This window comes from Hemicordylus capensis, chromosome 5 (assembly GCF_027244095.1).
Source record: "Hemicordylus capensis ecotype Gifberg chromosome 5, rHemCap1.1.pri, whole genome shotgun sequence".
Classification (NCBI taxonomy): Eukaryota; Metazoa; Chordata; class Lepidosauria; order Squamata; family Cordylidae; genus Hemicordylus; species Hemicordylus capensis.
Genome location: NC_069661.1, coordinates 25883295 through 25911230, shown reverse-complemented (window position 1 = coordinate 25911230; position 27936 = coordinate 25883295). Strand labels below are relative to the sequence as shown.

The following is a 27936-nucleotide window of genomic DNA, read 5'->3' as shown; positions in this document are numbered from 1 at the left end:
CACAGACACGGTGCTTCCCTGTTCAAACAAATGCTGCTCGAAGCACAAACAGTGAGGCATTTGTCTGTGAGTAATAGGCAGGGGTGGAACTTCCAACTAATTTCTGCCATATACATGTAGCAAGCATGACTTATCCCCTTTGCTAAGCAGCGCCCGCTCTGGTTTGCATTTGAATGGGAGATTACAGGTTCCACATTCCCTCCCTGGCATCCAGGATAGGGCTGAGGGAGACTCCTGCCTGCAACCTTGGAGATGCCACTGCCAGTCTGTGTAGACAACACTGAGCTAGGCTGTAGACAATACTGACTCGGTTGGAGGCAGCTTCCTTTGTTCATGGTTACAGCAGTGCTTTTAAATATCTGAAGAAGGGCAGAGTCCCTAGTCTTTTCCTTTCTCCTTCTCAGAAGCCTTGGAATGGGGGAAGGGTAGAGTAAGGAAGGACTGAAGGGGAGACAGCATCATTTTAGAGAGCTAGGCTTCTGTCAGAATAGTCAGAGAGAAACTTCTTATTTTTAAAATTGAACACATAGATCAAGCAAACATGTACACTGACACGGAGAGAACTAGAGATCCGGGCACTAGAAATGTGACTCAGGCTGACAAAGGCCAGTGCAAATTGGCCAGGGTGCTCAGATAGATTCTCCATCCCTTGAAGCAGAGCCTTATCCGAGCTCCAGTGAAAATGCATGGGAAAACTTTTGCTAGTTTCATTAGTACATCTCACTCCGGACTGTACTAAGCCACTTATGTACTTCGGGGGAGCAGAGGGGAACCAATCAATCTTGCATAAATAACTGTAATGCCAAAAAGGAGCACAAGCAACACTTACAAAGAAGAATTATATTGGTTGGGGTTTTGTGTGTGTGTGTTGCTAATTTTTTAAAAACTGTCTCCCAATGTGGGCAGCTCCAGACAAAGCGGGGGAAACAGCAGCTATATATACTCAGCAGGGCAGCGCTTTTCATTAATGTTATTCAAACTCTGCAGTCTTTTCAGTTCTATTTCCCCCCCTTATTAAAACACCATTCCCACCCACCAGCATGTCTGAACTTTGTGCCTGCTACTGTTTCTCATTGGCAAAGTCAAGGCCAGCATGAACTCTCTCAGTATGGACGAAAACAGGATTTGCGTGCTGCTGACAGTTACCTCGTTTATAATGATCCAGTGACAGTCAAAAGCAACCAAATTGGCTTCCACGACCTGAAACAGAAAACAAACCAGCCATCAGTCATCTTATCCGTATGAAAGCCAACCACTATTAAAGAGATGCTTCCCACTAATGACAAAAAAACCCACCAAAAAACCCCAGAAAAGCACAAGCACTGAAAAGACCTTTGCTGTTCAGGCGAGATAGAGACCCTTTGAGCAAAATGCTGCCAAGGCATTTGGGTTATTGTTTTGGCTTGCTAATTAAACATGGGGTTATAGTGCATTGCCAGCATTGTAGAGAAGAACAGCTCCCTTTGCGTTCATTTTTTTTTTTTTTAAGGCAAACGGTTTAAGCTTTAGTACTGCATGAGTACGCTGGAAAACAGTAAGAGGTTGAAGTTTCAAAGAGTATACTCTGGATCCCTAAATGCTGGGTGTGAGAGGGGTTATGCCTGAATCTCCTGTTTGTGGGCTTCCCAAAGGCATCTGGTTGGCCACTGTGGGAAACAGGATTCTAGACTTGATAGGCCCTGGGCCTGATCCAGGAGGGCTCTTCACTGTGAAATCACACTCACAGAGATGGAGCTATAGGTCAATGTATGGTCCCGGGTTCAGTCCCTGGCTTCTTTAGGTAAGGCTGAGATAGACTTCTGCTTGACATCTTGGAGAGGCACTGCCAGTCATTGTGGACAACACCTGCTGGGGATGATGGATGTTGTAGTCTAGCAACAACTTGAGGGGCAAAGTTGTGCAGCCCTAGTACAGACAATACTGACCTAGATGGACCAATGGTCTGACTTGGTATGAAACTGCTTCCTCTGTTGCACTACATTTTGTTCTTTTGTTCTTTCTACCCTGGGGCACGCTTCAGAGACAAATTGTTCTATATGTTTGCGGAGAAGACGGCTTTGCAGTGTGCTGATTGGCTGTGAGCTTGGAATCTCATGAACCAGCCATCCTGCCGCGGCACTTTTTCGACTCTTTAAAAATGACGTGTATATGTGTGTGCTCCAAAAAAATAAGGCACCAAACTATGTGAAGTTGAAAATGTTGAAAATATAAGGCCTTTAACACAGTTCATTCATGTATAAATGAATGTATGGAGCAGCTGATAGTGGCTGGTCTAACTGGACAACATCCAGACTAACATTGCTCTGGCACAACAGTGTTTTCCATCACATACTGTAAGACTGATGACTTTCAGTGACTCCGTCTTAGTTCAGGAGCCACCTGTGCATCCTGAAAATACGACCCTGAGAGTCTCACTATCTTAGGGACACTGGAACATAGGAAGCTGCCTATTGCTAAGTCAGACCATTGGTCCATCTAGCTTAGCATTGGCTACACTGATTGGCAGTGGCTTCTTCAAGGTTGCAGGCAGGAATCTCTCTCAGCCCTATCTTGGAGATGCCATGGAGGGAACTTGGAACATGCAGATGCTCTTCCAAGGACGGCCCCATCCCCTAAGGCAGGGGTTCTCAACGTTGGGTCCCCAGCTGTTATTGGACTTCAACTCCTATAATCCCCAGCCCTAGTGGCCTTTGGTTGGGGATTATGGGAGTTGAAGTCCAACAACATCTGGGGACCCAAGGTTGAGAACCTCTGCCCTAAGGGGAATATCTTACAGTGCTCACACATACCTTAAAGGTAAAGTGTGTCATCGATTCTATGTCGACTCCTGGCGACCACAGAGCCCTGTGGTTGTCTTTGGTAGAATACAGGAGGGGTTTACCATTGCCTCCTCCTGTGCAGTATGAGATTATGCCTTTCAGCATCTTCCTAGATCACTGCTGCCCGATATAGGTGTTTCCCATAGTCTGGGAAAGATACCAGCGGAAATTCGAACCAGCAACCTCTGGCTTGATAATCAAGTCATTTCCCTGCTGCACCATTAGGTGGCTATCACACATACCTTAGGGACATATTTTAACGAAGCATAGGCAGTTGCAGCTGGAAGGAGGTGTAGATCCCCCCAAATCAGCCCCCCCACACACACAATGGAAAATGCTGTTGCTTGGAGTTAGTCTTGGTGTCAGCCACCCCTATCTTCCACGTGTTCAAAGCTCATGCATGCACACAGCCAACTTGTGTACTCCTGAATGCTCATAGGCTCCAGTTCATACAACCCAGGGAAATCCCAGACCCCAGACTGCAGAAGCCTACATGCACAGGCTCCATGGAAATGTGAGGCTTGAATGTGTGCATGTCTGAGGCAGTGTCAGTGAAGTCTGACCCTCACTCAAACATGGGTCTCCAGATGTTGTTGGTCCACATCTCCCATTATTCCCAGCCTCAATGGTTAAAGGCCTTGGCCACTGTGGCTTGGGATTATGTGAGTTCTAGTCCAACAACATCTGGGGTACCCAAGTTTGAGAACCCCTGACCTAGGCCATTCTCAATGTTACACCAGATGACTCTGGATAATGTGCAACACAGATGCACATTTCTGGTAGCTGCATCCTCTTGCCTAGCATGCAGAAGGTATCCAGATATCTGCTGCCTTTAAAAAAAATCATGTTACTATTGTATTATTTTCACTCTAAATACCTATGTCAGCCACCTTGAGGCATTTGCAAAATGGTGGAATATACTTTTCTAATTAAATAGAACAAGGTGCTCTCTAGTTCTTAAGTTTATTAGTTGTGGGGTTTTTTTAGTGGTTCCATATTTCTCTCTCTGTGTGTGTGTCCTTTTTCTCTGTTGATTGCATTCACATTCATACATACACAGTAAAAGGGTGCAAAAATCTCCTGGCTAGTACGGGGGCGGGGGGGATCTTTCAATCATAATGAACCACAGACTTTGTTTTTCATTCCCAACTGATGGGCAATGATTTGAAAATATACGAATCTCACTGCCCTTCACTCCAGCTTCCTTTGTGCAGCTCATTATAATAATAATGGAAATAATTTGACACAGACATAGGATTTCCCTTGATCAGCTGTTATTAGGGACAAGTTTACACATTCATTATTATATTAAAAGAGTTTTTAAAAATCCAAAAGCAGTGCTAACACAGCCCAGATCCAATTATCTGTCAATACAGTAGTCATTCTTTGGACAAGACGTTCCTTTCACACTTGTGACCTAATATTCCACAGTGCCCTTGTCTCTTTCCTGAGCTTGCAGTTTCCTTCATTTAGAGAGTCCACTGCAACATGATCAGGGAGGCTGGAGGCAGGAGAGCAAATGGGATTACGCTAATGAATAGAGAGTTTCAGGAGAGCAGAGAACATTTCAATGTTGCTTAAGCTCTCAAGAGTAATTTGCATGAAGGTTCACTCACATGAAAGTGGTGTGTGGATTTCCTTGTGGGATTTTTGCTAAGTGGGAAGAAGCCAAAATTGGCCTAGAATTAAGAAACAAATGGCACTGTGCAATGTCAGTATAGATAGTAACAGCATGGATACTATACCTCCTCACTCCAATGATGATAGGGATGGGAACATAGCTCAGTGGTAGACCACCTACTGTGCATGCAGAAGGTCCCAGGTTCAATCACGGATCTCCAAGTAGGACTGGGAAAGACTTGAAACTTAGAGAAGCTGCTACCAGCCAGTGTAGACAATCCTGAGTTAGATGGTCCAATGGTCTGGTATAGCATCCAGTATGTTCCTATGTAAAGTGCCATGAAAAGGATCAGCTGACTTGATCAGGGGAGTAGAGCACCTTCTTTATGAGAAAAGGCTAAGTGTTTGGAGCTTGTTATTTTAGAAAATTGGTGACTAAGAGGCAAATATGATCGAGACATGCAAAAGTATGTATGGTGTGAAGAAAACAGAAAGAAGTTTTTTATCCAATGAAATTGATTGACAGGAGATTTAGGCGGGATTTAAGAAAATTCACACAACACATAACTAATCTATGGAATTTGTTGCCTCAAGACATCCTGGTGGCCACTAGTTTAGATAGCTTTAAAAGGGGCTAGAAAAATTCATGGAAACATGATGATCAATGGCTACTAGCCATGATGGTTATATGCTACCTCCAGGTAGTATGCTTCTGAATACCAGCTGCAGGGGAGCAATTGTGGGAGAGGGGATATGCTTTCATCTCCTGCTTGTGGACTGCCCAGAGGCATCTGCTGGGCCACTGTGGGAAACAGGATTCTGGACTCGATAGGCCCTGGGCCTGATCCAGGAAGGCTCTTCTTGTGTCCTTCTTCTGTTCCAGGCACAATGGCCAACATCCAGACTAGCACTGTGCAGATACAGCAGCGCCGTGTTCCAGATTAACACTCCACTGTCATGTGAGCAGCCGAAGAAGCCATTTTTGTGTGAGGGACATGCGGGCCTCTGGGACATATTTTCATAATGCAGTGTTGTTGTTGTTGTTGTTTTTATTTCGGTCACTGACCAACAAATACAGAAAAGCAAAAAACAAAAACAAAAAACAACAACATAAAATTCCTAAGAGTTCTGAAAAACATTAAACATATTGGGGGGGGGACGGACTCATTATATAACAGCTCAATAGATAGTGATACTTAATTGATCAGATACATAACATGATCTTACGAATTCTGCTAGCAATTAGTCAAAAAGTGGCAACTGCATAAGAGATCTTATCATCATGATCTGGTAAAAGACAGCATATGTAGAAATCATCAGAGCAGCCCGGAAATTAAAAAAAATATGGAGTAATATGCATATTACAAATGTCCCTCTAGAAATTACAATATAATAGAACATGCGCTGCTGATTCTATAGCTCCTGAGTCACAGCGACAAAAGCGCTCTGCAAATGTAACTTTGTTAAATTTGCGCTCAAGCACTGCAGTGCGCAGAACATTAAACCATGTGTGGGTAAACACCCTGTGATACTTGGTCACTGTGGACTTCTGAGGAAAGGGCAAAAAATCACCCTCCCTCTGCTAGCATGACAGTGCAGCAGTTCTGCACTGCTGCATCCCTGCAGTGCTAGTCTGCATATCGGCCAGTAAAAGCAACAATAATTATGGGGTTCATACTTACATATATTTATTCATATGATCTCTGTGGTGGCCTCACTAAGCCCACAGTCCCTGCCAGGCTCCAGCTTGTTGGCCGTTGCATGGTATAATAACCCATGGAGGCAGGTGTGCAGTGCGAGGTGGTGGCAGATGCCCAGCGTTTGGTTCCCCCCCCACCCCCCACTTCTCATGGGCCTGGGGCAGCTAGTGCTCTTAGAACACAGCTGCCCAATTTTAGTTGCACCAATGTTTCCCAGTGCATTAGGCGGTGAGTCAGCTTCAAAAGTGCATCGTGTGCACATGAGTGTGCCGTGAAATACCACTCAGGAAATGCCATTCTAACCAATGAATGCAAAAGAACTAGTAAGAAGAACTAGGCCCTTGATTTATGAATGTTCTTAAAAGTATTTTATTGTATTAATATTTAATGTAATCAAATAACTTTTCATAGACAGCCTGTATATATGTCCTGCTTTGCAATGATGGGCTGCCCCCTTAGGCTCTCCCACTACAACATTTCTGGCTATAGGCATTTTCAAGCTGGTTTTTCTAGTAGGAAGCCATCATGGAATCCTGTTTCCTACAAAGCTTCAGCAACACAGAGCATCCATCACAAATGAACGCAGAATGAGGCATGGAAAGAGCCCGAAAGCACTCAGCAATATCCCCCCCCCGCCCCCACATCTGCTCTTGTCATTTTACAAATGGAAACTTAAATAATCTGGACCAAAAGGAGCACCTAGATATTTATCCTGCCAACTGGCACAGGTGGCATTGAAAAACAGCACTGCCCTTGGTGCAAATGTGCCTGATTTTTATATTTCGTGGATAGATTTAACAGACCTGAATTCTGTTTCCTTTTCCATCTCCATAGCAAAACAAAATGCACATTAAACCATTCCTTGTGGAAGCCTTGCTGTTGTTTCTTAAGCAACAAGGTAGACCATTATTAGGAATGTGCACAAACAAAAATATCGGATCTAATAGACCCCCTTCAAAATAGCAGAGTTGGAGTCAAAGTTGGATTTTCTGATTGGAAATCTGATATTTAACCAGGTCAGGAACGGGCTTGGACACAATTTATCTCCAAGATGGTTTCAGATCTTGTTTTTAAGGCTGCACTAGCAAATTTAGGGTATGCAGGGACATTAACGTGGTCTCCTGACACCCCAATTTCATGGATGCAGTGCTTAAAAACTGAGTTGCTCTGGAGCCAACTCGGAGACACTTTGTCCCTGCATCTCTGGTTATTTTACAGATATCATTTATCAATATTCCCAGTTGGATAGTTTGGATCCGATATATGCTTCCCTATATCAGATCGGAATTATATCCGATAGTATCCATTTCCTGGGGATATAGGACTGGATTTGATATTCCCAATCTGATATTGCACGGACCTACAATTTATCACAAGCTCTTATGCTTCAGAGTTAAAATGCTGATCTCTTATCTAAGAGGAGGAAAGGGTTCCATTTGTGAATTTCAAAAAATATGCTGAGCCCTTGGATGGAACTCAGAGTAGAGTCTTGGCAGGGCAAGCCAGAGCAGAAATGAGGGTTTATGGATGGAGCCTGGAGGAATCTGGTGGGTCAGAGCTAAAGTCAAGAAATAATTAACTGGATTGGGGGTGGAGCTCATGAAGATGTTAGTGCAATATGGCAGAGTCCCGTACTTGGTAGGAACATAGGAAGCTGCCTTCTACTGAGTCGAACAATTGGTCCATGTAGCTCAATACTGTCTAAAATGACTGACAGAGGGTCCTCAAGGTTGCAGGCAGGAGTTTTTCTAAGAACAACCTGGAAATGCTTCCAGGGATTGAGTCTGGAGCCTTCTGCATGCAAAGCAGATGCAGTCCCACTGAGCTACAGCCCCACCCCATGGCCCAAACTCCTAACAACACCTATTTAAGAACATAAAAAAGAACCTTGCTGGATCAAACCAATGACTATCTACTCCACATCTTGCTTCTTCAAGTAACCCACCAGTTATTTCTGAGAAGCCTGTAAGCAGGACACTGTTCCTCTGTATATAAACATTGTATTCAGAAGTATAGTGTTTCTAAACATGGTGGTGTCATATGTTTTACAAACCTGGGCTCTACAATACCACCTGTTGTAATACCATAAGGTTGCCTATAGTAAAGGGAAGCAATAATTAAAAGAATGATGGATACATAGTATGGAGAAATCTGTTTGGTAGAGGACCTATGAAGGCATCCAGCAGTTTAATGGTCCACACCTCAGACGGCTATGCATGTTTGGAATTCATCTGTCTATATTGCTGGCTTTGTGACAGCAAGTAGTGCTCTGCACACATAAAAAGGAGGGACAGATTGGAAATTTCCATATGCAACAGAAAGCCTGTGATGGTGTTGTTTATGCAACTCACATCTTAGGCTGAAGGAAAAAATTGGAGCTAAACCATAGAATGCATTCCTAATGAGGGCTGGAAAAGCATATACAGCCTGAAAATCCTTTCCCTAGTATATTAAGTGAAACAACATTAACCCCTGGCAAACCCTTTCCATAAATCCTTATGGGTTTGTGAATGGTTTTCAAAATGCTTAAGTATCTTGCTTTAGAAATAAAATTAAAAGGCCTAAAGGCATATCACACTAAGCACAGGTAGCCTGGAATCTCTGTGGCAATGAGAAATAAATCACTCACTTAATTATCTGATTGGCACCTTCAAGATGAAGATCTACTGTGGGTTTCACATTTGATTTTTAATTGCATAAAGGTATGAAAATTAGTTGGAGCACGCCTGTTACAAGCAAAATGGATACATTAAAAGACTCTATCACACTGATGATTTATCTACCATGCTGCAAGCATGTTGGTAAGTAATTGCAACTCATTCCATTTTGCACATAAGCAAAATGATGTGGATATAGAACAACCATTGCATCTACTTTACTCTTCTGTAAGTAAGTGTGGTCCTAGTCCTTGCACAACCATGATATATTGGATGGCCTTGGGCAAATCCTGAACTCCCCATCTCAGTTCATTTGTAAAACAGAAAATATAAGTATCCACCCTGAGGTGAACTAGACAAAAATGGTAAATCCCGGCATAGGGAAAGTGCTATACGATTTAAAAGAAAATGATTTATTTATTTTTGCAGATTTTGCAGGTCAAGGCAAAACCCCATAACTTTTGCAAATCATCCTTACAACCCAGGCAAGTGTCAGCACAAAATTAGAGTGGGCAGAGCAGCTTGCTTCTGCCCTACGGCTAAATGAGGCCACACTTGCTTTGAAGGTGGATCAGGGTCGAGTTACCCTATGGAGAGCCAAAGTCTTTATAGCATGCGAGGCAAGGCCTTGTGGGGTTTGGGCCTCTATCACCAGTGTTAGGACTAGCTTTGTATGCTAGCTTTCTGGACATATCATAGTTGTATTCCTGGACATGTATTCCATATCCACAGTTGTATTCCAGGGATTTTTGGGTCCCAGCTATAGAAAAAGGCTCACTAGGGCCTGGGATAAAGAGATATCCCTTTTTAATGACCTTCAAGGTAACATATTTCTCTTTGGCACTAGTCAAGTTTGAACCTCATAATATTCTGGAAATATAGTAAGACTCTAAGGTATTTCACATGATCATCTGGGGTGATTTGGGGGAGGGAAGAGCCCCTACCCTGATCCCTACAGATGAGCAAAGTCTCTTTTTGGCTCTACAGACTCACTACCCAGGGATGACTGCAACAGCCACAGGTTCCATTCCTGGAAAAGAGAGCTGGGTTCTCCAGGACAGAGGGAAGTATCCCAGAATGCTTTGCACTCAGAGCCAGCCCTCAATATAATAGCTCTCCTCTTCTTGGTCACTATAGCAACAACGCTCTATGACAAACATGGCCATCAGCTGCAGGGACTAATTTAAACAGTGATTTCAGCACACTCTCAAACTCCAAGGTAGGACAGCTGCTATTTTTATCCTACTAAGGTTTAAAAAGTCTAGCTACCCAGATTTGAATGGGCTGGATAGGTGGGCTTCCTGTGGGTTCTCACTATCCGCAATAGCTGGCTTTACTGCCCCCTAACCTCTGATTTCTGATCCTGAGAACGAGCTTTTTGTCTACTTTTCAATGGGACAATGCACTTGCAATTTTTGTCAGTCTTCCCTTCCCCTTTGCAGGCCACTGAGCCTCCCAAAACCATGTCCCCTGAGGGTTACGGGACCCTGGGGGACATATTTCTGGGAGGCATAAGTGTCTGCAGAGGGAAGGGTTGGTCAGCAACAATCACCGCTCTCCAGTTGCATGCCCAGCATTTTTTCACATAAGGTTTTTTTGCTTTTTTTTTTTTTTTGCATTAGTATGGATGTCAGCCTGTGTATTTAATTGCTGATTTTATCATGCTGATTACCTTTACTGATTTTATCGTGCTGTATCTTTTCTGTATTACTACCCTGTACTGTACGACTGAGCACTGAGGTAGGGCTAGGTAGTTGGAGCCCTCTGGGCTATCTCTGCTTCCCAAGGAGTGCAGTGCAGCTTTTCAGATACCAATCCAGAAGCAAATGAGGGGTGTGGAGGAAAGGCATCCGTAGCAAGGGGACTGGCCACAGGTCAATGGGCTGGGCTGGGCCTGACAACGTCCCACACCCTTCTCCATGTGGGGCTCTAGAAAAACTTGCTACTGAGCAAAGCTCTAAATATATAACACATTATAAATGGAGCCTGTTTTTAAAAATAAGCCCAGGGAATAGCAATGCTTCTGATTAATCATTACATACATCACATTGGCACATTGCATTGTGAAGATGACTTTGCACTCCATCAGATATGGATGCCACTCAACCAATGAGCACAAAAGTGGATGAAGCAGGGAAGCAGATTATTATTTTTCTACAGAATGCACATCGGGGAGAGATTTTGCAAAGAGCAGGAAAATGCTGTCAAGAAGACAAGGGATGAGCAAAGAGAAACCATCTGTCACTGGCAGGAACTCCAAAACTTCTGAATGTTTGGAAGAACCTAACAATTTATCAGTGTTTTCTTCTGTCATTCATTCTCAAACCTTCAAACAGGCTAAATGTAAGACAATCTGAAACAAACAAGCCGGCAATCCTGTCAGTTTACAAGCTTCTCTCATTTGTAACAAAAAATCCCCAAGCATTTGAAATAGCTACCCTGCATGAAGACCTAGAAATTTAGCAGAATAATACAAAAATAAGCTGTACAGTTTGCTGTCATTCCTAGTGGTTCCGCTCTATTTTACCAGTTCACTGCAGGGTATGTCAAAGTTAGTGTTGCTAGTACCAAACATCTGCAATATTGGGTCTGCAACAAAGCCCAAGGGAACAGCTAGCTGTGCAAAAACATACTTGACTTTGCCATTTTGGCAGGAAAATGTGGTTGAGAAATGCATCAAATAATAAACAAATAAGCAAATGCATACATGTGCACACACAAGGCAACCTTCACAAGATCTGAGTGTTTTTTATTGTGAAGTTATAATCATAGTCCATCTCTGTTTGGTCCATGGGCATAAGTCTTCAGACATTCCACTACTTATCATTTCTGCAGTAAACAACTTGAGGGCTGAATAAAAAAGGGGTAGCATGAGAAATTCACCCTCTGTGAACTGTGTCCCTATTTCAGTGAGAATTGGGGGGCAGGCTTCAAAACAGGAAATATGTAGTGAAGTTCCTGTTTCACAGCCTTCCTAATTTACCTAATTCTACCATTCACTCTGATTTGGCTGTGTGATAACATTTCATAGCCATATCTGGTTAGGAACATAGCACTGTCACATCATTGCTTTACTACATAATTCCGCTTCTTGGGAAGTGGGGGCATTATATCCATTAATGATGGAGTTTGATAAGTGAAAAGGTTATTCAATGCAGATATTAAGTCAGGTAAATCAAAATTTGAAAGTTGTCACTGGAGCCTACTTTGTGGTTGCTAATCTTGCTGGGAGGATTACATAAGCACAGTCCTCCTGGATCAGGCCCAAGGCCCATCCAGTCCAGCACCTTGTTTCACACAGCGGCAGGGGAGTATCTAGGGTGGGGCAGGCAGGGCACGTGCCCCGGGTGCCACTTGAAGGGGGGCACCATTTTTTAAAATTAAAACATTTATTAAAAATGGCCACTGAAAACAAAATGGCCACTGCACATGCTCAAATGGCCTCCGTGAGGCCCTAGGCATTGCCAGGCCTCACAGAGGCCATTTGAGCATGTGCAGTGGCCATTTTGTTTTCAGCAGACATTTTTTTAAAAAAGTATTTTAAAAATAGCCACTGCACATGCTCAAATGGTCCCTGTGAGGCCCTAGAGGTCAGTGGGTGGAGGGGGAATCTTTGCAGACCTCCCCCCTTGGCCTTTAGGAAGCTACAGGTTAAAAAATCTTTTTAAAAATTTAATATAATATAAGTCACTGTACACATATTCAGTTTGGCACTATGTACAGAGAATCAGGGCTTGTGAATACTGAGCTGAAGTTTATGAGCTAGGATTGTATTCATTTGCTCTTACTTTGCTTCTTGAGATAAGTGAGTTAAATGTAATGTCTTAATAATATGGCTATTAATGGTGAGTTTGTCTTTGAATCAGTGTGAAATCCTTAGTATTAAGGCCCACTGGGAGTTTCTTGCTCTCTTTCTCTCATTTTAACTGTCTTTCTGAAATACTAGAATATATTCCAAGCAGTGACACAGTTTACTCTGCATATCCTTTAATTATTTTCTGAGTATCTGGGAAAAGTCAAATTCTCCATTGAGTTTTAAAACTTATGTAATAGTGATGCTACAATGCATAGTAGAGAATTAGACAGGCACTTCTGTTTAGTTTTCCAAGTACACCTCCACATAGTATTTGGGTATTTCATGAGCCCCAGCATACTGAAATGTGTAGTTTTCCAGCATTTTTTGGTCTGGCTAAGTCCACTGCTAAATAGTTTTTGAAATATTAAAAGATTAACGAGTTTGACTTGTATTTTTGAGCTGATATTATGGTAAAGTTATCTGAAAGATGGGTGTCAGATGTTTGGACAGTCTGTTTTGGATGTCATTGTTCCATGAAGTACTCTTCAAATTCTACTTTGGGCAAACTGTAGTGTCATCCCTGGTTCAGCGTAAACTCTGAGGTTGTTCTCATACATGGCCTAACCAGGCTAGGGACACCCAGCCCGAATTGGGCTGTGTGTGAGAATCTCTGGGATTGAGCCCGGACCCGGTGTGCCAGTGCCGCCTAGCCCGGCTGTTGTAAGGCTGGCTGTTAGCCAAGGTAAAGGGAGCGAGTGCTCCCTTATCCCCAGATACCTGCTTGTGTGCGAGTGTAGGCTGCTTCCAGCCAAGTCTGACACAGAGACAGGTGCCTAGAGCACCCATCTCTTGGGGAATCCCCCAATGCAGGGCACGTGTCGTGTGCTGCATTGTGAGCTTCAGAGAGGCCAGGACAACGGATCTTGGCCTTAGATCAATCCGCCTTGCTTTGTGCTGCACAGAGCAAGGCTGAACACCAAGCAATGAAGGATCGTCTGGTGGGTAGGCAAGGTTTGGGAAGCCTTCTCCCTGCCCGCCCAGTAGATCATGTGAATGGTCCCTCTATTATTATTCTATATACTGGTTTTCCATCAACGGACCCTCAAACAACAGCATTCTATCTTTTCCCATAATCTGCCCTTAGCTTCTCAGCACAGATATTATGACTTTCCCAATGCTTCGTACTGAGTTGCTGTATCCTTGTGGTTCACCAATAATTAATTTCTCCTAAATTAAATTAAATGTATAAATTAAAGAATCATCACTATATACATTTAAGCATGTTAGAAACCTACAATTAGTTGATACTCATGTTTCCTAGCTTGGTCTTCTCATGTTTACAATTAGGGGGAACACAGAGATCACCTAGTGTTCACAGCTGTTTTCCTCTCTAAGGTTTCAAGCAGAAGACATTAAGACCTCTTAAAGATGCTTCTGACTGGCATTTCAAGGCTGACAAATGTTTTCCATTATCTCTGTTGAGAAGATTCATCTTTTGAACAGAACTTTTCAAAACTACTCTCTGAACACAAAATGTTCAGAAATGTTTCCAGGCAAAATACAAAGTGCTGATTATCACCTTTAAAGCCCTGAATGACTTGGGTCTGGGTTACCTGAGAGGGCGCCTTTTTCTACAAGATCCCCACTGCTCATTGAGATCATCAGGAGGGGTCCATCTTCAGTTACAACCAGTTCATCAGGCAGTGACCTGGGATGGGACTTTTTGAGTTGTTGCCCCTAGGTTGTGTAATGTGCTCCCCATGGATATGAGGATTATCTTCCTTGGAGGCCTCCAGGAGAGCCTTAAAACCCATCTTTTTAGCCTGACTTTTAGTGATATCTAATTTTAATTTTAATGAGTTTTACTCTGGTTTAAATGTGTGTGTTTTTTTAATTTTTTATGTGTTTTTTATTATAATGTAAGCCACCCTGAGCCACTCTATTAAGAGCGATATATAAACTGAATGAATGAATGAATAATAAAATGCACAGTGATTTACAAATGACATCATATATCAGTAACTCACAAGCTGTGTGCCATCAGAAGAGCTGTTAACAAAAAGAACTATCATAGTCTTGGGGTTGGCTTTAGGGGTGCTAAAGAACTAGTTTTATGAATGGGGAGGTTGGCAGGGATGGGGGCTCATTCCAAGCCCAGTTTTGGCTCAGAAAAAACCCTTCTGGAAGAATTTGGATCAGTTTTGAGTTAAAATAGGGTACACTTGGGAGAACCTGCCCATCTCTACTAATATTTGAGGGTGATTACACGGCAGAGTAGGCAGAGTTTACATGGCAGGTGTTAAACATGGTGGCTGTATTCCCACCATCATCTGAGGTGGCATCATGTAATGCCATGAATCTGAAGTGCCTAGAAATGGAAGAAGTCCTTCAGAACTCTTTCAGGATCTAGTCTTTGAGCTCTCTTTCCCTTTGCCTCTTGCTCTGGATTTTTATATTGGCAGCTTACTTGTCCCCTACATTTGCACACTCAAGATGATCTCTAGGTCCATACATGGTAATATTTTGCTATTACATTTTGCCATCCCAAGATATCTACACGGAAGCCACTATGTTGAACCTATTGATCCTGTGATCCCACAGCAACTCAAGAGAGTGACTTCTCCTTCAGGATCCCTACCACGGATCCGCAACTCCACCTCCAGTTGCCACCAGCTTGTCTGAGGGTCCAGCCTTTTCTGTAGCTGCCCTGAGGCTCTGGAATAAACTCTCTGTTGTAAGAGCTTCAACATCTCCAGCAACCTTTAAATGAGCTCTCAAGATACATTTATTTAATCAAGCCTTTGAGTAGCTATAAGGTGTTTTATTGTTTTTATTTTAATTAGATGATATAATGATGATGAAATATGCATTCCCCACAATTTACCAGCTTTTTCCGAGACCTCTTTTTCCAAGACCTCTTTAATCCTGTGAGGAAATGGAAAATCAGGGAAGCCATGTATACAGAACAGTTGTACCCAACTATAAATGTCAAAGAAGAAATGAGGGAAGCAATGAAATTCATTGGTTATTGAGTGTGGGTATGAACTTGATTTTATGTTGTTTTATTTTCTCCCTTCTATGGTTGCTCTTCCTGTTATGTGAACTTGGGAATGCTATTCCCTGAGTATGAGACATTGGGTGTTTGTAATGGGATTGACACGATTGGCACGAGCGCGCAGGGCATGCTGGAGAGACCCCTGAGGCGGGAGGCTGCTTTTCAGCCTACCAGTTGGGGGTCTACTCATGAGTTGCTGTGGCACGGACCCGCGCTGCGGCAAAACACAATCCAAAATCTGCGGTTAGCGGAGCAGTCGCTCTGCTAAATTCAGCTAAGGGGAGGGGGAATTAGTGGAGGTTGCTGCCGGGAGCCACGTGGCTCCCGTGGCAGCACACAATCCAGTAAAATCGAGTTAGGCTCCCTTAGCTCGCTTTTAGTGGATCGTGAGAATCTCCTCATTGAGTTTGTGTTTAACAGCACTACTCAGTGAGCCGGATCTCACGATCAGTGCAACCCGGTTGTGCAGCAGAGTGGGGAGAGCGGGCTAAGCCCGCTGTCCCCGCAGACAATCAGGGAGGGAGCCCTGGGTGGCTGGATCGGCTGCCCACACGATTGCCGGCTCCATGACGGAGCCGGCGGGGGCTGGGGCTCCAGCCTGCCCTGCGCAAGTGCGCAGGGCATGCTGGCAAGACCCCGGGAGGCAGGCATGGCTACTCACAATTTAAAAAAACAGGTTTGCAGAGTGCTCACTCCGCAAACCCGGTTTTAGGGGAGGGGTACTTGAGTGGGTTACCCACTCTAGAACCACCAGGCTCGCAGCCGAGCCCAGTGATCAGGGGCATATATATGGTAGGGCAGGCAGGGCACGTGCCCCGGGCACCACTTGAAGGGGGCGCCATTTTTAAAATGAATTTTTAAAAAATGGCTTCCGAAAACAAAATGGCCACCACACATGCACAAATGGCCTCTGCAAGGCCCTAGGTCATGCCAGGCCTTGCAGAGGCCATTTGAGCATGCGTGGCAGCCTTTTTGTTTATAGCGGCTATTTTAAATATATATATATATTTAAAAATGGCCACTGAACATGCTCAAATGGTCCCTGTGAGGCCATAGGCCTTGCCAGGCCTCGCAGAGGCGATTTGAGCATGCATAGCAGCCTCCAAAATGGCCACCCTACAGATTTTTGCAGGCCCAAACAGGCCCCAAAATCAGCCTGAGACGGGTTGTGGTGGTGAATTAAGAGGCCGGCGGGGGGAGGGTTAACCTTTCCAGACCCCCCACCTTGGCCTTTAGCCAGAGGGGCTAACAGTAATTTTTTTGAAAAATTTAATATAATATAAGTCATTGTACACATATACAGTTTGTAACTTTGTACAGAGAATCAGGGCTTGTGAATACTGAGCTGTAGTTTATGAGCTAGGATTGTATTCATTTGCTCTTACTTTGCTTCTTGAGATAAGTGAGTTAAATGTGATGTCTTAATAATATGGCTATTAATGGTGAGTTTGTCTTTGAATCAGTGTGAAATCCTTAGTATTAAGGCCCACTGGGAGTTTCTTGCTCTCTTTCTCTCGTTTTAACTGTCTTTCTGAAATACTAGAATATATTCCAATCAGTGACATAGTTTACTCTGTATATCCTTTAATTATTTTCAGAGAATCTGGGAAAAGTAAAATTCTCCATTTATTTTTACAACTTACGTAGCAGTGATGCTACAATGCATAGTAGAGAATTAGACAGGCACTTCTGTTTAGTTTTCCAAGTACACCTCCACATAGTATTTGGATATTTCATGAGACCCAGCATACTGAAATTTGTAGTTTTCCAGCATTTTTGGTCTGGCTACGTCCACTGGTAAATATTTTTTGAAATATTAAAAGATTAATGAGCTCGACTTCTATTTTTGAGCTGATATTAGCAATAGCAATAGCAATAGCAATAGCACTTACATTTATATACCGCTTTATAGCTGGAGCTCTCTAAGTGGTTTACAATGATTTAGCATATTGCCCCCAACATTCTGGGTACTCATTTTACCGACCTCGGAAGGATGGAAGGCTGATTCAACCTTGAGCCCCTGGTCAGGATCGAACTTGTAACCTTCTGGTTACAGGGCGGCAGTTTTACCACTGCACCACCAGGGGCTCGTAATATTATGGTAAAGTTATCTGAAAGATAGGTGTCAGATGTTTGGACAGGGGGTGAAATTTCAGTGCTTGTCCTAGGCGCTATTTTCCCTAGATACGCCTCTGCCGGTGGTTCTCACTACTGCAGAAAATCGGGCTAATGGAGGCTAGCCCAATTTTCTGCAATCATGTGAATAGCCTCAGCCACTTTTGTATAGCATTGAGGCTGATGTTTTACAGCAAAACATCTGCTATCTTGAACACCTGTTTTTTAACATATATTTGCACATCAAAAAGGTCGCAAAAAAGCTTTATTTTTAATTTTAAACTATTTGTAACTGTTTCAATTGCTTGGTTTTAACTGTGGTTTTATTGTTTTTATTTTTGTGTAAACTGCCATGACACACCCATTTTGGGTAGCATAAAAACATCATACATACATACATACATACATACATACAACTGTTCACTGGCTATCCCAATTGCCAAATCCATGTTCAATGCAATTTTGCTGCAAACACCAATTTGAGAGGTCTACTCAGAAATGTAAGCCTCTGCAATGCAATGTAATCCTTTCGTCATGCCAGAAATATTGAACACACTAGTGCTTACCAAGGCCAGCTTTCAAAACTGTGGCAACATTATGAGGCGTACAATGACAACTGATACTCTTTTTCCTTTACAGCAGTATGTGACATGATCTGGAACCTCGTTTGGATGAACAATCTCCCCTTATTTTCTGAGGTGAATCCAATTCTTTTCAACAGCATAAAAAGCATCAGACAGCATCACATAACTCAGAGTACTAGTATTGCCTGGCAAAGAAACAAACTGTCAGTGTGTGCTTTCATTTTTGTCTCTCTGTGGGTTTTCTTGGGACAGAAACCCTGAATATCCTTATCTAAACATCCACTCTGTGTTACGACGACTGTCGGTTTGCTTGCAAACTCAACATCACCTTTCCAACTGGAAGACGACTAAGCATCTTTGATCCAGGACCTCAGGCCAACACTGTTGATGCCAATGCTATCTCATAGACCAGTAGGCTGGTCATTGTTCAAGATGTGTACTTGAGTCTACTTTCTCCCCAAAGACAGAATAGCTGCCAGTACTAAGAACCAATTAGTAATTTGATGATATGATCCCAAGCAAGATTTAGCCTGAGCAAGATATAATAGAGGAATTCAGCTGTACTCCAGAGAAAATGTATGAAGAAAAGCAAGTTCACTTGTTTGCCCATCTGCCTGGGGTGGGCGTGGGAGGCTGCATCTACAGATGGAGCTTCAGACAGCAGAAGAAAAAGAAGACCTTCTTGAGAACAGTAGGGAAGGTATCAAAAAGATTAAGACTGGTTTAGCTGATTTGAAGGCAGGAAAGAAGTCAGAGAAAGAGGAGGGAATTCATTGTTTGATACAAGGTTAAGAACTGGAAGAGATTCATTCAGTTCCCTGCCAGGCCTGTGCCCAGATTCTCAGAGTGTGTTTCAGTCTTTTTTCTTTCTCCAGTTGCTGTTTTATTAAACTACTGCCATGTTATCAAGCTATCCGTGCCACAGCCTCCTGCTGGGGCCACAGCCAGACCTGTCCTTTGTCTCTGCTCATAGCCCTTGAGTTTCTCAGTGGATAAATCAGTTGCAGATTTATAAAGTGCATTCTTGCACACCGGAAACCAAAGCTCATAAAGCTATTGTCACCACAGGCAATAAATTGGGAAGCAGCATTAATCTCTGTTTCCTAATGGCAGCAACACACACACACACACAAGCACATACATACACACTCTCACCCACAACCATGCACACACACCACTGCTAGTGTAAATAAAAAATAAAGTCAAGGCAGCCTCTTTCCTAGAATATATTCTTAAACTCTCTTCAAAAATGAATAAAAGATCTGGCCTAACAATGTTTTTCGAAAATATGTTGCAAAGGGATACAATTTTAAAAGAAACTGTATTATGTTCCTAAGTATTATGGCTCATAATATGTGGCCTGGCTTATAGTGAGGATTGGAACCATGGCAAAGGGGTGGCCACATGTCCAGCAGATAAACACTAACTGTGCTAAGTGGCACCTTTTAAACTGGTGCAGGGGCGTAGCAAGGTTGGAGCGTGCCCAGACACAAGATTTTAAAATGGACTCCCCCACTCACTGAAGATAGATAAATAGATACACACACACACACACACACACACACACACACACACACACAATGTGCCACAATAGAACATCATCCTAAATTATTTTCTAAAAAGGTTTTGTAAATTGTGGACTATTATTATTATTATTATTTATTTGGACAATGCAAGTCATTTAATGGTACTAGAGAAAGACATGCTGTTCTGGTAGCTCCAGCTCTTAACACTCGCATCAATTTCGGAGGATGAATACAACTGAAGGAAGCCCGGGTGGGTGCGCGGCTGGTGGAGTCAGTCATGTGACTTGTCTCTGCCCCCCCCCGGCAGTGGGCCCCCAGACAACTGTCTCCCCTTGCCTTATTATAGTTATGCCCCTGAACTGGTGGCTCTCATATTTAGCAAGGGGAGGGCAACTGGCTGTATTCATACAGCACCCCTCCAGTGTCTGTTGAAGGGGTCTACCTTGTGTTTCTTTTTCAGTTGTGAGCAATGGTCCCTCTAATTTTTTTCATCTGTAAACGGAATGAGTTTTGTTCCAGGCAGCAGTATCAAGCTAGTGCGTACGCATGTACATGCAGAATGGGGTCTTTGTGATTCAACCAGATCAAGATCTAAAATTAACTGAGAGGACATCAGAAATCTTGTGTGTGAATGCACATGACTATGCCTTAGAGGGAACACTGGTTGTGAGCCCTTTGGGAACAGGAAATCATCCTGCTATTACTATTCTTTTTTTCTATGCAAACTGTGTTGAGAACTTTTTGTTGAAAAGGTATCTAATAATAGTGGCTGTCATCCTAAGTAAAACTGTGGGAAGAAGCACCAATGCTGGAGAAAGCTTCCTGATTTCTGAAGCGCTGCCACTCATGTGTAGGCAAATTTAGCTGAACTTTGCCTATGTGTTAATCTGCCACTGGTTCTCATGTATTTCTTGGATGTAGCTGAGTGCCCTAATCATTTAGCCTCTCTGCTTACAAAGGACTGGACTGTAGTTTCAGCATTTACTGCAAATTTGTATGAGTTCGCAATGTAAAGAATGCTTGGTTGAGTTTCAGATGCATTACAGCTCTGTAAGCCTATGAGGAAGTCACTGGCTATCTAGCATACTCGAAGCTGAGCCTTTATCGTGTGTTGGTTGAAGGACAAGTGAAAAGCACTAGGTAATTATTAAGATAGCATTATGAGGTTAAATGTGTTTATTCCATTGGCAATAGGATCACAAGAAATCCCCCACAAAGCCAACATAATAATGAAATGATTCCCAGGTTCACCATGCAGAAAACCAAAACAAGGCATGATTCAACCATATTTGCTGGCAGCAAATATCTCTAGACATGTATGGTTTTACTACAAATAAATATCTTGTTGATGCCAGCAGCAGCAGAAACAGAAACAAAGCTCAGCTGAATACCTTTCACACATTGCACTGTCCTTCTGTATTTAAAATAAATGTTTTAAGGACATAATTAAATTTCAGTTCCTTCCTTCTGCGTGGGGCTTGGCCAATTTTTGAGCCCGAAGTCAGTTAGAAGTCTTTGAAACTGCTTTTGAATCTTTAACTTCTGATGCCATAAAAATACTTTCAACTTATTTATTTACAGAGCTGTGGAATAATAGCAAGTTTGTGTACGAATCTGACTGGGTACATAATCTGAAAGAATAGCTGACATGTCCTGCAGTGTCCCACAGGCAATACAGACCTGTCCATGCTGTTGTGTGGCTCATGCAGCAATGTTGCTGCACGAGGGGGCAATACCGATGCAGTTGTGCTTCCCTACAACTGTTGTACTTTGAGCAGTTCTCTGTGCTAGTGCAGGTCAATTCAATGAAATTTCTAGAGCTATTGGAGTCTGAGGTTTTCCTTCCTCTCCCCTTGACTAAAGTCTCTTGGCACCAAGTACCTATTGGTGCCAAGGAGCAGGACAAGTGTCTTACCAGCTTAGTTCCTCTCTAGATCAAGACTCATCTAATATACTGCTGAAGAATACCACATGGAAGGTGGGCAGCTTGTATGACTGCACACAGAGCCACTTGAAGAAGAGCAGTTTGTGGCAAGCACAATTATTTCTTCACCTTTGTGGCCTCTTGGCAGTACTACATGTGAGAAGTTCAAGAGTTCTTACTTGGAGGAGGAAGTAGAAACACTGATGGCTAAGCTAAAATTGCTTTGGCTCTAATGCAGGGGGCAGAGAAAGCAAGGATTGAACTGCCCCACTAATTTTGGTGTGTGTGTGTGTGTGTGTGAAATTTAGAAGAGACAAAACTCACCTCCACTGTCAGAGCGTCTTCCAGAAACCTCTGGTTGATGCCCACCAATTTTTCTGCAAAAGCTCCTGTCAGAACTATCTAACGGCACCGTAGTTGTACATCATCTACGTACATAGTTGTATGTCAATTATACAACTATGACATCACATCACATGTCATATAATTCTGACAGGGATTGGGGGGGATGGTAGCTGCTCGGAGGAGCTTCCGTTGAAACAGTGATTCCCCCACCCCATGCTGAATTTCAGTCCCACACAGGGAAATCCCTGGAACACCTCTTTTTCATAATCTATGTGGGACTGCAAAATGGAAGCCCATTTTGGGCCGTCCTAAGTTAAAAGGCTCTGGAGAATTGTTCTGCACTAGTATTTCTTTCTCAAGTCAAAGATTTAATCTTCATCCCTCTGCAAGATACACCAACAGTACCATGGCCGCTTTGGCCAGTCTGGAAATGTCAGGTTGCAAGGTGTTCACTCACTCTCCGTTTTGTCTAAGGTTCTTGAAACCATTGGAAGTAGTGGGAAGGCATACACAGTCGTTTCAGATTATGGAGTCTTGAGAGTGTTGTTTAAAGATCAAGGTTATTGCCTGCCCTGATGCAAAAATATTTGGCATTTTCTCTTGTTCCTGCTTTCAAAAGAGATCTATGCTAAAAATGTCCCAAATACTGAACCGCTTGGCCTTACTTCGTCTTTCAGAATCATTCATAAGGTAACCAACTCCACAAAGAATGAATATAAATGAAAAAAAAAAAGAAATCTTCCACACTCCATCCTAGCGAGAATGAAAGATGCTCTGTAGTTTGCAGCAGTGAAAAGGGAACTAAGCAGATGAAATGCTCACTCTGTCAGTCAAATGCGATGCTTGGCCCTAAAAGACATTAATTGAGAAGCAGGGAAAGAGAGCCTCATAGTGCAAAATTTCTAGAAGCTTCCACAAATTGACTGCATGAGCTTCACTATGTAGGTGAAGATTCCATAATTAGGACTGCACATAGGCCATAAAAAGAAATAGATCAAGAAATAGATCAAATAGAAATAGGAACTGGGTCAGACCCAGTTCCTGTAAATTTATAGAGTGGGGAGACAAAGATGTCTGCAGCAAAGAAAAGGTAAGGCCAGAATAGGGATGTTCTATCACAGGGCAAAGCTCCTTTTTTGCTCAAATCAGTAAGCAAGCAAGCCTCTATGGTGCTTTTGGTTAATCCATTCCTCGATCCAGGCCAGCTTTTCAATGGTGTTTTAATTACTTTTATTCCCGGCCTGGATTAGAGACAGGGTAACAAACAGCCAGCAGCAAAAGCACTGAAGGCAGACTTCACTTGCCTCTTCATCTCATGAAACTGTTAATATTATTGATAAGGGTGTGCATGAAACTGGCTGGCCTGGTTTGGTTTGAATCCAAACCGGACCATAACCAGACCAGGCCAGTTCGGTTCCCCGCCCCCGCCCCCAATCAACCTCCCTAGTTTGATCCGGGGGTGGGTGGGTGGGTAGGTTTGCAAACATTTGTGGGTTTTTTTTAAATTTTCACTTACACCCTCCGGGGAGGTTTCTTTGAGGCCATGGAGTGGAGGAGTGATCTGCGGAGTAAGTAAATCGTTACAGTTATGCAGGAAATAGCCCTGTTTGGGCATTCCTCGGCCCTTTCCAGGCCTTCCCTCCATCATGGCAGCCATTTTGGAGGTTGCCACTCATGCCCAGAGGGCTTGAGTGGTCTGGGTCATGTCAAACTGAACTGGTTCAGTGACAAACTGGTTCACCATCGAACCAGTTTGCACATCCCTAATTCCTGATTCTACACCACTGTCTTGTCCTGCACACCACAACTCTCTCCTCTGGATTACAGCCTCATCAGGAAGCTAACCTTATTTTCACCTTGGGAATTGTGGTTGCCATTCCTACTTCCTGACCACCACACATTCATTGTAATGTGAGAATGAGGATTCTATGAGCAGCTCTGTACATGTGATCAGAGTTCTCAGTTGTGTGCATTGGTCTGCATGTGTGTCGTCTATATGCACATAGAGCCATGATTTCACTTTCCAATGTGCAATGGGGCCAGCAGACCCAATTCCTCTCCAAGTGTTCAGTCAACCTGGATTTGAACATGAAAGGGCTGCTGTCACTCATTAAAACATGCACTTTTTGGATTAGTACATCATGTATCTTTTGCCCTCTCTAATCAGGGTCTAAAGCCCATTTGTTTGAGAACGGATCAAAATGGCAACTTAGGTGATCAAAGGCCTTTCCCTCATGCAGTCCTATGATTGCCAAGGGCTTATTGAATTCCTTACTGTGATGGATACTATTCAATACTTTTGTAATGTTCTGTGTCTAGGAGGTGCAAATCCTGTTTAATCTGCATTTATGTAAAAGCCAATGACTTTGTACTACCAGCGCGGTAAATATTTTGTCATCCTCATTGATGAAGCAAACAGGGCAGTATGTTTCAGATTCTGTATTACCTTTACCAGGTTTAGGGATCAAAACAATTTTAGACTTTCCCTACGTCTCAGAAGCTTCACATCTTTCTTCAAAATGTGATTAAATGTTGCAATCAGGTGTTAATGCTTTAAATCAAACTTTTTAATGCATTAGGCCAAATAACAAGTTTGCAGTTAACCAGTTTTGTAAATAATGGGCAATGTGATCTCAGATTTGCATTCAATCTCATATTTCACCCAAATTCATCAGTACAATGCAGGTAGTCAAAACAAATTTCCACAGATTACATAGTGAGGCCGTTCTCACAAGCAGCAAAGCCTAGGCTTAGGTAGCCAAGAAAAAGTGAAAGTGGGGTCATGAGAGTTCTTTAATTGAAAAAAAATCTCATTTGCTATCATTGAATGAGAATTCACACCTCAGAAGTTTTTCTGAAGGGATGTTATTCCCTTATTTTCTGAGGTGTGAATTCTCATTCAATGATAGCAAATGAGATTTTTTTCAATTAAAGAACTCTGACCCCACTTTCACTTTTTCACACTCTCATTTACTATGAATATCAATCTAGCACACTGCACCTTATGAAGAAAAACCTCAGAAATTCACCAAAATCCAGCCCTCTGCCCAATCACTCTGAAATTGGGGACGGGTGGTAGCCTCCACCCATTAGGCACTATCTACCAGCCCACCCCACTCTTTTGGAGCAGATCCACTTTCTGCCCCCAATCTGCCCCAAAGACACCAAAACTTCAAAAATTCCCAAAAAATCAGCCCTTTGTTCAATTGGGGTGGTAGCCTGCACCCATTAGGCACTACCACCCCACCCCACTCTTTTTGCCCAGATCCCATTCTATGCCCCCGAACTGCCCCAAAGTCACTAAAATTTCAAAAAATCCCCCCAAATCGGTCATGAGCTGAATCACCCGAATTTTTTCGCCCCGAAATTTGGGTGATTCGGCTCGGCCCTGAAAAATATCGGGGGACATCGAGGGTGATTCGGTTCGGCTCCGAATCACCCGAAATTGCTCATTTCAGGCACAGATCGATCTGTGCCCGAAATTTTTTGCACATCCCTAATAAGAAGGCATAAATTGTTTGCTTTCGTCTTTATTTAGAATTCCCATTCACGTGGATAAATGCCAGTTCAAAATAACTGTAGTCAGTCAAGCAGAAGGGAATCTATTCTATTCCTCTTCTGTCTTTCTGAAGACAATATCTTTGTTCACTGTTGTACTCAGACCATTGGCAATATCTCCAATACAAGCCATGCTGAACTTCTACGAATGTACACAAGAGCAACTTATGCACAAATCAGGTAGACTTATGCAGGTGAAATTCCCATAATTGTGCCCGTAATGTGTTCAGTAGAAGTGGGTGCAAATATTGTGCCAAGTTTCATTACAGTTAGCAGGCCAGCTGCTGCAAATATTCTAGCTGTAGAAAGACAGATGAGAGGGATCTTTACACCAAACACAGTTTGTGTGGAAATCTATCCAACATTTGCAAATTTTCCTAACACTTATAAACGCAGCAGAATTGTAGTCAATCTCTTTCTGCAGGACAAAATGGTAGCAGCCTGCCATCCAGATTGTCTGCATTTGTTGCATCAGAAGTCCAACTAAGGGCCAAAGCAGATGTTACTTTAATCATGTAATTGGTCCTGCCCTTCCCTAACCCCCTGTAAATAACATACACAGGAGGACTGATTAAGATTGGGGCCATACCAGGGATGGGGGCTTTAACCTCACTCCCCTTGCCATGGTCCTGATCCAGTGATCCTCCTGTACATGTTATTTGCCCTGAAAAAGAAGTTTCCCTTGGCTCCAACAAGAGCTTTCCCCAGGGCAAATAGCATGTGAGGGAGACCTGTTCTGTATTGGACCATGGAGTGGTAGGAGTAAGACACCAACCATGGTCCCAGTCTGGATTGGGGTCCCCCACATTTGCTCTTTACAAATAAACCAACAAAACAGCAAGCATACCAGAGCCAATGATGTGACTAAAATCACATTTGTTTTGGGCATAAGTATGCAACTATTCTTCTTCTTCTTCTTCTTCTTCTTTTTTTTTTGCTATTATTTCCTGCATCTCCTTTAGACCAAAGTCCACTCAGTTTCCTTTGGGGAGTTTGCGGTCAGTGAAAGCAAGCCCCAATCCCATGCAGATGCCCTTTTCAGTCTTGCCCTTTTCTCTCTACAAGTACAGCATTTTTCTAAAGAGACAAACAGGGGTGGACTTCCTAACACACCGCAGGTGCTCCATGAGAAGCACATGTGCTGTGGATTCAACTAACTGGTTTTGGTTCAACTAACTCAGCAGTGGCAATCATGTGCAGTATGAATTTTGCCAATCTCCCCTTCCTCCAGAAGTGCCCTGTGCCACCCAAAAATATGTCCCCATGGGCCACTTAGTACAAGGCATTTCTTTGGGAAGGGGAGTTTGATGAAATTTGTGGCGAAAGCTCTTCAGGAGCACCAGCACTTCTTCAAACAGCATGAGCACTAGACAGAACCTCTATGAACCTTCAGGGAAGCACACTCCCCTGACTTTTATACACACAGAGATACCCAAAACAGTGTGGGAGCCACTTCTCTGTGGCACTATCCCACATGAGCATGATTTTTGTGTGTGGATTCCATATCCACAAAAGGTAGAACAGGAGAATGTTGACTGGTTGAAAAAGACCCATGGGGCGATTCACATGATTGCCCTGAGCAGGGCGCAGGGGGAAGGCTGCTTTCACCTTACCTCCCCACCACCACCAGATGACCAAGCCGATCCTCTCTGGCATGTCTCCCATGCACCCTCACGGGCAGCCCTGCTCCATGAGCTCTGTGAAGCACAGAGAAGGTTGCAGGAATCTGGGGCCAGAACTTATTGTTCTGGCCTCTGGGCATTCCTCAGTGCAATGTGCGGCACATGTGTTGCACATTGGGCATTCCCCACTCAGATGGGCATTCTGTGCACCTGTCTCTGTGACTCCTCGGGTTGCACGCAGCCTGAGGAGTCACACTATACCCGGTAGACAGGTTAAGGGTGTGAGGGCACCCTTAACCTCAGCTAAAAGCTGGGTTTGTTAAGGGGGTTAGGTGGGAGGAGAGGGGAGGGATTGCTTCTCATGACCAGGCTAACCCAGCCTGGGGCAGCCAGAGAATAGCCTAATGGTGTTGCCAGGTGATTGAGGTATTCACATGTACAGACTTGGTGGGCATTTTTAATGGTGGAATGTGATCACTAAAACTTGCTCTAGACCTCAGTAACCTGGTAACCAATCCTTTCCTCCCCGCTTCCCCTTTTGCAAGAATCTTGGCTCAACCACCAGCTAAGACATGACCTTGAAGGCCCATGCTTCAGTAACCAAGTATAATTACT

General features: G+C 43.3%; 1 protein-coding gene across 8 annotated transcripts in view; it reads right to left on the bottom strand.

Annotated features, from left to right (window-relative positions):
* Positions 1–27936, bottom strand: part of GRID2 (glutamate ionotropic receptor delta type subunit 2) — a 1329997-nt gene that overhangs the window by 461347 nt on the left and 840714 nt on the right. For all 8 annotated transcript variants that reach the window (XM_053253719.1, XM_053253720.1, XM_053253717.1 and 5 more), the window contains one exon: positions 1147–1200. In XM_053253719.1, the coding sequence (XP_053109694.1) occupies positions 1147–1200 (54 nt within the window). The remainder of the gene's footprint in view (positions 1–1146; positions 1201–27936) is intronic.